The sequence below is a fragment of the Onthophagus taurus genome, chromosome 1 (assembly GCF_036711975.1).
Source record: "Onthophagus taurus isolate NC chromosome 1, IU_Otau_3.0, whole genome shotgun sequence".
NCBI lineage: Eukaryota > Metazoa > Arthropoda > Insecta > Coleoptera > Scarabaeidae > Onthophagus > Onthophagus taurus.
Genome location: NC_091966.1, coordinates 12026499 through 12040029, shown reverse-complemented (window position 1 = coordinate 12040029; position 13531 = coordinate 12026499). Strand labels below are relative to the sequence as shown.

General features: G+C 32.0%; 1 protein-coding gene across 1 annotated transcript in view; it reads right to left on the bottom strand.

The window, feature by feature from the left end:
• Nucleotides 1-12948, bottom strand: part of LOC111420499 (putative leucine-rich repeat-containing protein DDB_G0290503) — a 42949-nt gene extending 30001 nt beyond the window's left edge. Inside the window, exons 1-2 of the mRNA XM_023053504.2 lie at nucleotides 12486-12948; nucleotides 2134-2438 (exon numbers count right to left, since the gene is read on the bottom strand). Of these exons, the coding sequence (XP_022909272.2) occupies nucleotides 2134-2335 (202 nt within the window). The 5' untranslated portion in view covers nucleotides 2336-2438; nucleotides 12486-12948. The remainder of the gene's footprint in view (nucleotides 1-2133; nucleotides 2439-12485) is intronic.
• Nucleotides 12949-13531: the final 583 nt, after the last annotated feature.

Genomic DNA, 13531 nt, shown 5'->3' with positions numbered 1-13531 from the left:
CATAGCTAAATGTAAGCTGAATACTGCATCTGGAATAAATTTCAATCCAATATCTCAATTATTCTGTTTTATTTAACTCTATATAACTTTTCGTACTCATTTAGAGAAAGCATGGTTGCGCATCTTGGGGATTTTCTACAGTGGTTTTTCAGTACCCTTTGCTATCCAAACGGTTAAATACAAAATTGTCCAAATTGTTATTTTTGCCATTACCAGAACATAATATGAGTGCATTTTTATAATATCTACGAATATTTTTATAGAGACTTCTTAACCTTGTTGCCCAGTAATCCTCTAGATGAATTTTGCTATGCATCTGCTTATCACAGAAGAATTTTCAAATGGAATGTTTAGTAGATTCGTAGATAACACCTCATTACACCCCACAGCAAGTAATATAATACTGAATTTATGTTATTATTGAAGTGCTGCACAATTTAGTGTTACTTTGTATTATAATCAATACTTGTTATGAAAGGTGTTTGAGGGAGATTTGCAATTTTGTTCGTGTCTCTACAGCATATTTTTTATCATTGTATTTTCTTTCTGGATTTGCTTCATTCATTCGAAACTGATGTTATCTGAGTCTGCATCCTCTTATCCCAATTTTTTTAGCAAACGATTTGAACCTCCCAAAAGCTTATCTTCTTAGTTAGAATAGATCAATGTACTGGCTATGTATATAGCCAAATTTACTTGTAAATCGAAACCAGCCTTAAACGCTCTTATACCATATTCCTATTTAATTTATTTACAAGATAAATCAATAGCAACAACGTGTTCAACAGTTTTTTTTTTGATTCCAAGTTAATTGTTAGTTACAAATTGCAAGTTTTATTCCATTTAGTTTACAATTGTCTTGTGTTATATAAAAAAATGCAATCAATTAATTTATGATAGATAAAATATAATCTTAAGATTATATTCGAAGGACAAACCAAATCATAACAGTTAATCATAATCGTTACCTTGCTCCAATACACCACAAAGTGCTATTGTCAATTGCAACGAACTGTACCGAGCCGTATAACTTTTATTGCTCTGTGCAAATGTCATGTTTACCCAGGTATAAAAATACCAATGACGTCAGTAAAGCATTGCATAACGTAAAAAAGGCAAATATTTGCCTGTACAGCCATATAACAACGTTTTTGCTCTGCTACCTTAGAACGTATGGTGCGTACTGGTTATAATAGGTCGTAACAAATTCAATGCCAAATAAACAATCTACAAAACCCATCAAAACGCTAATGGTTTTTGCTATCGGGTTATATTGAAAATTGGATTAGATTCGATTATCAGAAATTACTCATGGTCGTTAATAGATTGGTGGTCAACAATATTGAACAAAGCGAATACTTGATAGTTTTATTAAAACAATGAGTATTGTAAATTCCAGGTGAACGCGAAACGTTTAGCGCATTACAATTTCAACATTCATCTAACCTTGTGTCGTGATGTTTTTTTCTTTTCAAAATAATAGCAGTAGTTATAGATAGCACAAATATTGCATGTTGAGTAATGAAATAGAAAATGAAGGTCTTATAAAGTTAATATATCGTTATTTCGACGAAAGTTTAAAAATATTATTATTATTTTTGAAAGTGGTTAATATGGCTCATTCGCAGGTGTTATTTTCTGCATCAATACATTTGACCAAGGCTACATGTTTCAATAATAATATATTCTTATATCATAAATCTAAAGGTAATTTGCAACTGCAATTACATTAAATTTAAAGTAGATATAATAAAGATAAGCATAATTATTAAAGAAGTCATTTACGTCTCGTGTAAATATTTTTAATTTCTATTACTATATTTTTATTAATTATTTTTTATCTTAAAACATTTTATTTATAAATCATTTTTATAGAACACCAACAGCATCACTGATCCCAGTCAACGACCTTTTAAAGCCGCATTGACATGAGACCAGTGGGCCAGTTGACAGACAAGCCATCAGGAAAGAAGAAGCCTGACCTGCCTATTAAGTGGGCTCGTGCCAATCCTTAAAGCTGTTTATAAACTCAACGATAAATCGTAAAGCTTACTAACTCCATTAGATTTCAATTAAACCAAAATTACTCATCGCTTTAAGAAACAATTTTCGATTAATAAATCATTTACTTACCATTCTTGTATTTTCCATATCGCTTCCATCCGTAATAAATAGCACCGCCAAGCACCAACAAGATAATAATCGTAACAACCACAGCCGTAGCTATCGAACCACCGCAAGATACAGTTTCTTGAGAATCTTGAGCTTTGGTTATTCCAAAGTGAAACGAAAATAAGATAACCAACAGGTACAAGTTGAACATTTTAGATTTCATTTTTAATTTTTTTGCCAATCCTTTTTGATCTCTTTATTTATGTTGTTTCTGTAACGTTGTTTTCATACGTGTCCATCCATTTTAAATTTACATCGACAATAGACTAAAACAAAGAAAGAAAAACAAATTTATTATTTTATAATTAACTATTTATTATAATTTTTAAATTAACTATTGTTTTAAAGCTGAGATGTTGACCGGAAAGCTAACTGTTTACCGAATGCCTTGATCGTCATTGTGTCAATTTTAATCATTCCCGACCAATTAACAAAATAACGGGCCCGTCCGTATATAGTTACAGTAACAGTTTCTTTTTAAACACAACGCAAAAAAGGAAAAGTTATCGTTCGTATTGAATTCAATAAATAATAATCGATGTACAAATTGAGATTGAATTACGTCAGGAAATTGAATCGAAAAACACCGGGCGTACTTTAACGCTTATTGTTATTTTTTTATTGTTTGTTGTTGTTGGATCGTTGAGTAAACAAGTTAATCGAAAAGGAAATGGGTGCGTGACAGATATGCAGGTCGATTAAAAGTACGGTTTCCGAGTAGGTAATTGGTGTTTATTATTGAAAAGATTCTTTCATATTGTTCGGTTAATTAAGGATTTTAAAAGCACATCATAAACCCAAATTAAACTGAATTAAACTAGAATCAGAAAATAAATGGGACATGAAATCATATCTTAATTCTAAATTTGTGAATTAGAGTTTTGACTTATTTAGGGCAAAGCAACATATTGAAACAATTTAATTATACGAGATGATAGCTTAATTAATTTTCTTCTCATTTTCTCTCTAGAACGCTCGGTCTGTTGTTTCTAATAAGGTCTCTGAAATATTTCCTGAGAAGTTGACTGTCAGCTATCTTGTGATGGTCTGCCTAATGTAAGTCTTGTACTTTTTAATTTATCTATAATCATGAAATTGTTCGAGAAAGTAAACATATTTGTGAGAATTCAGAGTAAGGCTAGAAAAGCTAATTAGTTTAAATGCAAAACTAAAAAATAAAGATCATTTTGAGATTTATGCTCAAAATCTTATAGAACAAATTCGAGAAGCTACGAAGAAGGCAGGTTAAAATATGTTAGTTACCTCCTTGAATTAGAGATATGATAAAAGTAACAAGATGTGCAGGAAGAATATGGTATAGATCCAGAAATACCGCAGATAAAAGAAAATTCAACTACATAAGCAACCAAACACATCACAAAATTAAAGAATTTAATCAGAGATGCTTCGAAAAATATCTTAGTGATTCAAACTCGGAAGCAGATAGAGACTCACTATGGAAAGCAACTTGTAGATTCAAACGATCAACTGTACGTGTGTCGCCGAAATAAATGGGTTAGATGCAGTGATAAAAAAACTAGATTATTTGCCCAACATCTAAGTAATGTATTTTAACCAAATAATATACAGTCGACAGTGAATATAGCACCTATTCATCAGCAAAAAATAACTATAAAGCTGAATAGAAGTTACCCTGGAAAACGATAATAGTATTTACCCTAAAAAAGCTCCAGGAATTGAATTCACCTGGCTTATTAAAAGAACTGCCAAGAAAAACAATTATTATGTTAACATACTTGTTTAATCCCTGCTGGAAATTGAAGCATGTCCAAAAATGATACACCGACATTGTTTTGAGAATACAGAAATTGGTTTTTCTAATTCAATTATTAGTATTAATTTTAGTAGGGATATTATTAGGTAAAGTTATCTAATTTCTTTGTTCATTTAACCATGAATTTATTAGTTCTAATGCCAAATTCTTTAGAAAACCTCTTCTATTTGCTATTGTTTCTTTATTGCGGGCTCTACTAAATCGCAGCAAGATCATAGAATTTATACCAGTAGTGTTTAGTAGTTACTCTTTGCCTTTATCTTAATGTTGATAACGACTTTACAATTTTTATAGGCTTCCTTTAGGCGGACAATAAGCTAACTTAGGATAAACTTAGGAAAGCAAACTTGGCGCAATTTTTCTCAAATATATGTAGAGCATCGAAATATGTTATATTATTTTCAAATAATCTTAAATCTTAAATTGTCGCATGTAAAGTTTCAATTCGTTCCATGCATAGGAGCTGTCAGAGTCTGCAAATAACAGTCTGCAACAGATTAATTTCTTGGAAAGCTGCAGTTTCCTTAGTATACATATTTATCATATAAAAGGCTTTAGCATCATATAATAATATGATCTTTATTTCACATTTATCTGGTTTGTTTGGAATAAAACTCTGTACTTTTAGTTACAATGTTGTGAAATAATTCTCTTATAGAGGCCAAACAATTTTCTTTCTGACGCTTTTCTCAGGTATATTTATCATCGAAACGTAAACAATTTGTGAGGAATTCAAATCTGGATCCACTCATAGTCGCCCTAAAGTAAACCACTCCATTCATCTTTGAAACTCTAGATATGTAATATAAACCAAATAAGGCTTTTATTTCAGTAGCAGTGACATCTCGTGTATATATCTATAGTTTTGTCGTCAAAAAATAAAGACCAGGCTTCTAAGGGGGTAGGAATGTGTTTGGCAAATCCTTTATTACTTGGAGCATGAGCATGAATATTACTCCAAGAAGTTTGCCTTGGAACTCGAGATCTTTCTCCACTCCACTTGAATCTATTTACATCATACATTCTTTTGGGTACATCCAATCCCTTCGTTAGATTCTTTTTCTGACTTTGCATCTCCAACATATTCACAGTTTTCGACATCACACTCTAGAAGTCGCGCAATATCGTACTTAAAATTTCGACTCGGACTCGCCATTTTATTTTGCAGCACCTAAGTACAAATTTAATGCGTCTTATATTATAATTGAAAAGGTTTCTTGATAATTTTGTTGATTTTACTACCCATGAGTGCAGAGACATCCTGTACTAATTATTTAAACCACTTATCGTGAAAATGTGTGAATAATAACGTTAATGATTAATCAAACACTCAATGACAGATGAATAAGAAACCATACAAATTAGTGTTCCGACACACTAAAAATATATTCCCTTATAAATTAGTCCCAGGGTGCTCGGGAGCCCTGGATATGGTTCTAGGGTTAAGACGGCAAAGATAATTATGCTCAAAAACCTGAAACTAACGGAACAAATTAGATCAAATAGGTATCTGGTTATTACCTGCCATTTTGAAATTGTTTAAAAGACTACTGTTGAAACGTCTTAAATCACTCATCAACATACCAGTTATCCAGTTTAGATTGTGTAATCGGCATTCTACAATTTCAAGTGTATAGAATGACAACCGTTATTTAGAATTTTAAGACCAAAACTAGTTATGCCGCAGTTTTCCTGGATGTGTCACGAACGTTTGACAGGGTGTGGATCTAGGAACCTTTCTACAAGTTAGGCAAAAAGTTGCCGTGGAACTACTGCCAACTATTGGAATCATATCTTTCTGAAACCGATCTTGGGTAGAATTCCACAAGGTAGTGTGTTAGGACCAATCTTCTATCTACTGTATACCACAGATATTCCAATTTCAAAAGATGATGTACTTGGGATATTCGCTGCTGACACAATTATTATGGTAAAGGAGTCAACTTAAAACAAAAAAATAAAGGTCCTCGTCAATTTTGCGTTAGGGCGAATAAACAGCAACTTAACTGTGTCTCTTGGAGGATGTTCGATTCCTCAAGCAGAATCAGCAAATATTTCGGTCTCCACCTTGATAGCAGACTTAACTGGAAGCATGTTAGATAAAAAGCTAATCAAATTTGACTTAAAAATAGATTTGAGTCAACTACATCTGTGATTAAAGAGATTAGCTATGGGACTGTATCATCATAGTGAAAACAAATTTCTTAGACTGATTACGCATCCTTACCGTTATTAAATGTAAGCAATCAAAAACTTCAAAATCAAATTAGTGTACGAAGTAATCAAAAAATTTTACAGCGAAACATCCTACTTGATAATTCATACTTCACTAATTCATCAGGTTCCTATTGCAAGTCATGAAAAGCTTCAGTATTAATCACTTTTAAGCTTAATACATGTTGACAGTGACAAACGTTTTCTGTCTCGATTTCTGTTAAAATTCTGTATTAAGCAAAATATTTTCAGTAATGCTATAATGCGTTAACTAATAGATACAGCAAGCAGATTATAGCTTTACAAAAACGCATACAGTTGTTGCCACAGCTCCTTTTGAAAAGAAAACTGGCAGAATACTTATAGGTCTAAAATCACTTTACCCCAGTGGTTGTATTTTATATATTGCATTTTCTGACACAATTTTACATTTGAATGAGCATGTTTGATGTAATTACCTTTATACAAACTTAACAGAAACTTGTGGATTTGATTGAAATAATTGTGGTTAGTATATATAATTAGTTCCACGTTATTATCAGTAATAATAAATTTATATATTAGTTAAATTAAACGGTTGGTTTGATTTTTCATTTTCTTTGTTTTATATAGTGTTAGACTTAATATCATATGTTTACCTTCAACAGTTTTCTATAAAATCGATATAATCGTTAAATATACACACATCACCTTGAATTTGAATGAAAGAAAAAAGAGCAAAATGAAAAAGTATCGATTAACAAAGCTAACATTTTTTTCAACATAATAGTCCAGTTATTTTAGGTATCAATACCATACCACTATTGATTGGTGTCAATCGCATACAATGGAAGTGATTCGTTTGGAATCCGATAGGTTCGCGTTCGACTTTAATTTACGACCAAGCGGAATGTTATTTTTCTTGCAGGAATAGTTCGTGTTGCATTCCTCTGATTCGATAAATAGAAAAGTTATGCGTCGTTCGATAATGCGTGAACCATTCGTTTTGAACAGGTTAGTTTTCTAATATACTATAATGCAAAGTGAGAGATAAGCAGAGTGTTGGTTAACGAACCGTGGATAAATACGCTTAGAATTGATGATGTATTGGTAAAAGAAGCCGTACGCCTTCGATAACTGTGTCATGTACTGGTTTACGCCAGATAATGAACAGTAAAGGAAATGATAAATACTCGGATGTATTAAGAATGAAAATAGGTGGGAGAAGAAAAAGGAAACTAAGAAGAAGTGATGAAGAAGTTATTACTGATTGATTCATTGAATAATGTTTAATTAATACCTATTGGAAATTAATTCGTTTCTTTTTTTCTGAATATAAAAACTATTTAAGGATGTTTAGAAATCTTAATTACTTGCATAAGTCAAAACATTCATTTGCATATCCGCCTACGGTTTTGTATCTTTTTCTCTCTAAAAATAATCTGGTCGAAATGTCATATTATCTACAGGATGATTCAGAAGAAGTGGGCGAAACTTACAGACGTTACAACGAAATGACTAGTAATAATAGTGCAATGACTAAAAATTAAATTTAAAGGTTGTGGAAAATCATACAATTATCTAATTTTATGTCCATAAGAAGTTAATCAAAATTATATGATATCCTCAATTATTTTTGGTAATCCCAATAAATCTTCGAGAGGAAATTCCGTCTGTATAGTTCTTTCTGTCTGCTGTATCTCTAAAAATATCAATCCAAAACAACATTTTTGAGAGATACATATGTAAGATAAATTAAAATATCGATCATTGTGAGTCTCCAAAGATCACTAAAGTATGGCGAGAAGAATTTGATAGATAGACAATCTGAGTTTTTTTTTTCGAACGTGCGAGGTCTCTTTAATCGTTATTTCTGATACCTATTTTTAAGAAGATTATATTGGCAATTAAAAATAAAGTAGCTCACTATAAAGTGAAGGTTGCTGCTCCAAAGCGAGAATATAGGTATTTGTTGTTGGATATGGAGAGAATTGTTCAGGAAATTTCTGAAATGGATAAACGTAAAAGCATTGTTATTTATGGTTTGATGGAATGTTTTTATGGGTTTAGTGGTTTGTATAGGTCAAGGATCTCAACGTGATGCATTATTAAGTTTGATTGTCACCAATCTCTTGTTCCCCTGAACTTGACGCATTTTCGACTTTCCTCAAGAGTTTCTGATTCTGTCTCCTTTTACAGGAAAACAGAATCATATATAAGAGATTCTACGCATTTTGTAAGTTTCGATTTGGAATCTCTATTTACTAGAGTACCAGTCAAAGATACTATAAACTCATTTCAGAGGGCTTACCGAACTATGACCCAGGGCTAACGGAATACTATTTAACATCTACGTATTTTAACTGGAAGGAAGAATTCCTTTATCATCGGTAATAAATGCTAATTTCTACATTGAAATGTTATCTGGATGATAATTTACCATGGAAACGGAAGCAGCCCCAAAACAGTTACCTTTCCTAGATGTTTTGGTCACTAGGAAGACAGATGGGGTCATGGAACTGGAAGCCTGTCAGAAGAAGACACACACGGGCAGGTATCTACAGGCTTCGTCCCATAACTATCCACAATAGAAGGGGACAGTGATCCAAGTCCTGTTCCAGCGAGCAGAAAGGATGTGCGAGGAAAAAAATTTAGAGAAAGAAGAAGAATTTCTGGAAGAAGAATAGTTACACTCTGAGGGATATTTTATAGCCAGTTTTATCTGCCTTCCTTATGTTTCAAGTGTGACGAAATAGATTGCAAAGTATCTGAAGAAGAACGATATCGTGGTACGATACGGTACAGTCAGCAAAATACGGAACGCTTAAACGTCAAACACTTTTTTATCAAAAGACGAAGTTCTAGTTTTAGTTCGAGAGTTTCTAATTATTGCTAATTACGATAATGTTTTTTTTAAAGCCACAAGGAAAAGAAAAATTTTTACCCAAATCACATCTAAATTCGCAAATCTAGTATTTTGTATATTACCGTTGAGATCCTGCACTCTGTTATGGATTCTCTAATTAATTTTTGTGTCGATTCTCCGAGTATAATATAAATCTCGTCAAGAGAAACCAGTTGAATATTGTATTCTGCGATGATGTGAGGTGTAAATGTGGTGTAAAAATTTCGTCACTCTGTACAGAACGTTACAAGATGCTAGCAGTGCGTTGTTTACCACTATGGTTTGTTTGGAAATCACACTTTTTTGCTAATGTACAGCTTGCAATATCTTGTTAAAGAATTAACGAGATATTTTAACTAAATTAGGATGTTTACTTTCAACATCTCTTCATCTTACTTAAGAATAAACAGCGGTCTCATTTCACTGTTTATCGAATTTGTGATATTGTCATTTCTTTGCTACCCCACCACTTGTCAATTCAGTCACTTTATGTAAGAAAAATCTATTTTCTGGATACTTCGAATACATATATTTTCGAATACAAAGGGGCACTGAAATAAAACCATTTACCTCTGTACTAAGTAGTTAGAACGGGGTAGTGTACAGAAATATAAAAATAATAATACTTTATTGAACCAAACTCAATGGCTGCTAAAGCAGAAAAGGCAAAAGTGCCACTAATTTTACTTGCACAAAACATTTTCCAACTAATTCCTTCCTTTTCAACTAACGAGCAACTTGGTACGAAATGAACACTGGAATTATGAGAAGAACAAAACTTACAATACACGACCACCTCTTCGAAAATTATACATAAAACGAAGATACACTACACAAGAGAATCACAAAGGAGTCGTTTCAGATACTGCGATAAAAACATCTTACTGCAGTAGACTTCTTAGGGAACCATAAGCACGCCTACATAATAAATTAATACAAGCACCAAAAACAAACTGATTATCAATGATAATTGTAAGTCTTATAAATAAGTCTTGACCGAATTCCCTAGTTTTAACTGTACTCCACCTATCTTAATATCAATATCATCATTATTAACAAAATAAATTATCTTTTTTAGTAAATAAATTACATTGAGTCTTGTAAGGGTTGACCAAACGAGACTCTTCATACATAAGTGACTTAAATCCTCCGTTATTTTATCACAAACTTCTGATCGATCACCAGGCAGGAAATCGAGATTAAGTTGGGAATCATCAGCATAAAGATGATTACAACAATACTTTAACTTTGAGAATAAATTGCTAGTATAGATTGTAAATAAGATATGAGCAAGGATAGATCCCTGCAGAACACCAGCAACCAATTTGATAGAATCAGAATACAATGACTTCACTTTAACCGCCTTCGCTCTATCAAACATATAACTCTTAAACAAAAAACCAGCACAATCACCACACCAATAAATTTAAGAATAGAAAATAAAATTCATGATTTCAAGTAACACAATCAATGATCTATCAGCATCAAGAGCTCTACATATATATATTATCAGTTATGTGTGGCACAGGTACACTGACTCCTGAAACCAAGTTGTTTGTCAGGTAGTATGTTATAAGTATCTAAAAATGGTCTTAATTGCTCCGCCATAATCTTTTCTAACACTTTAGACAAAACCGGAAGGATGATAATAAGCCTCAAGTCTTTAAGCTCTTTAACTAGTTTAGTTTTAGGAACAGGAGTCACCAGACCAGAGTTCCATACCTTAGGATAAATTGACATTCTCAAACAAAAGTTAGAAATATGACAAAGAACATTCAAAATACGACGACAATCCAACTATATCTAGAGAAATATTATCCGAACCAACATTAGTAGACTTAAACAAGAGCAGGAACTACTAAATAGAATCCACTGAGAACTCTTTGAAGGTAAAAGGAGTACTGTCAGAATTTAATCGATTCGTATGATCGAAATTCAGTAAATCATGGAAGAACAGAACAATTTCGATCACACAGAGAGCAAAGAGAAATTGTATTATAAATTATCTATTTGGTTCATATCCATTTCTGATATTTCTTAATATATGGCCAAATCGTTTTGGACTTGAGTCTCGTTAAATATTATTTAAAAAAATTAAGAAAACATAAAATATAATTTTTACACACAAAACTTTTAAAGCAAATAAAAATATTAAGTAGGAACTACGTAAGTATATTTCTATGATAATTTTCATAATATATGCACATATTTAGGTGGGACATCGACGCGACATTCTTTAGGAGTGTCACAAACATAAGTATTACATAAATATTTACACTACCATCTGCTAAAAATAGTAGGCATTTGTATTATATTCTTATCAATCGTTTTTATTGTATCTCTCTACATCCACATTTAAACGCTACCTACAACGTAGCTAAAACTGTAGATAAAAAAGTATTTGTACTGTAACGAATCAATCTGGATTTTTTTAATTATATCCTCTTCTATTGAATGCGCAGAAAATAAACGAAAAAACTAAACTTTCACCAGTGATTTTCGGTCAACATATGCCGCACGATTGATGATAAAAGGGGACCGATCCTTTCTTTTTTAAGGAGTGTCTTGAAAGATAATTTATTCAACGACTTCCTTTAAAACAAAATCTCTTCTCCTCTTTATAAACTAGAGCTTTACTTTTTACGCAAAAAAAATAAGTCGCTATTAACATCATTCGGTTGTTAATTAAATTAAACCAACTTGTTGATTTAAATCATTGTTTGTTTCGTTCTAGGTTTTTCCAGAATAATTAATGAAACTACACAAGGTGTATTTTTAATTAACATTCCAAGTATGCAATTCCTTGAGTGAATCACTTCAAAATATTTCCACGCTTTTTACCTTTAAACGATTTTAATTTTTACATAATTTGTCTGTTTTTTTTTTTTATTTGTGTTTTGTGTTATGTACTATTTTTAACCAAAATAATACGCCATACGCATTCTGATAAATTACCTTTGTATCCAGAATAGCCACCGCAATAGTCCTTGAGTTTAACATTGTGGTAATCACGATTTCAAAGTTTCAATCGTGTTGTGTGAGTTTGCATGAGAGGCACAATTTAAGAACAAGTAGGAATAGATAAACAAGTTGTTTCATCAGATTTTGATTTATTACACGAGTTTTAGACGTGTTAACCCATTTAAGACAATTAAATACAGCTTATACAAATTTAGATGGTTGTTATTGATTTTAATCAATTTAAAATAAATTGTTTTTAGACATTTTTTTAGATTAATTTTAATATTATTTTATCTTATTAATATAATAAAATTGCTTTATTTTTTTACAATTTACAATTCATTTCCAGTCTACTTTTAAGTAAAAAATGTTGTTTGTTTACTACCGTGTTCACTGAACCGACTCAACACAACCCAACCACACAGAACAAAAATGAAAAATGCTGGTTAACACACATACCTGGGTGCGTTTAGTCCTTCGAGCGAATAGGAAGATATCCTCGGGATCAACAACTAACAGTCAAAACCACAAGTAAAATTTAAAAAAAAAGTCCACGCGGATTTATAAAACTTTAATAATAATTCAACTTAATTAATTTAATATTTTAACATAAATAAGTAAAAAAAGTTAATGATTTCTATTTAGTGTTTCGATTAGTTTACGATAAACACAAAAAATTGGTAAAGGAATGTCGCGGCGTTCCAGAATGAACGAACTCGATGAGCCAACGAACGAACGAACGAACAGGTGTCGATACTACGATGGTAGGTCGAATACTGGAGTGGAAAGTCGGCAAAGCAGCAGGTGTTCCAGTTGCCGGTGAGGTCGGCTCTCGAGCCAGCACACAACCTCAACTTCTCTCTGTACCTCCAACGGGCCCCAAAACGTTCCTCTTTTGCCTGCTGCTCCTCCTCACTACTATAATACACCTTTTGCTGACCGACTCCCGGTAAGCTTCTTCTTCTCCTCGTTCAAGCACGAAACGCAGAACGTGTGTACCGCATATGAAGCACACACGTAATACGAAGAAAACTAATCTTGGATCTCGAATTCCATCGCAATTGAACGGACTTCTTTTTCGAGAGATACCTTATTTTTTTCGCTTTTTCTTCTTCAAAACCGTTCGTTCCATATTGTTGTCCTTATTGTGACTCAAAAAAGAATAAAATAGAACGGATGCGCATACTTTTCTATATTTAAATTTACTTCCTTCCGGTATGTTATTTGGTTTAGTTTAATTTTTTTAATTATGGTAATGTTACTAGCAGTTGACAGTACAAGGAATGTAAGCAAATAAACCATATTGAATTTAAACTATATTACTAAATTACTAAATAAAAAACTGTACGTGGAATAATTAAATTATTATAATCTAAATATTTAGTATAAAACATGGAGATTTTTTAATATACTGCAATTAACTGATGTTGCTCGTATAAGTAAACAAAACTGTTAGTATTATAAACACATTTATTCCCGGAATAATTCGAATGTAAGTTCTATGT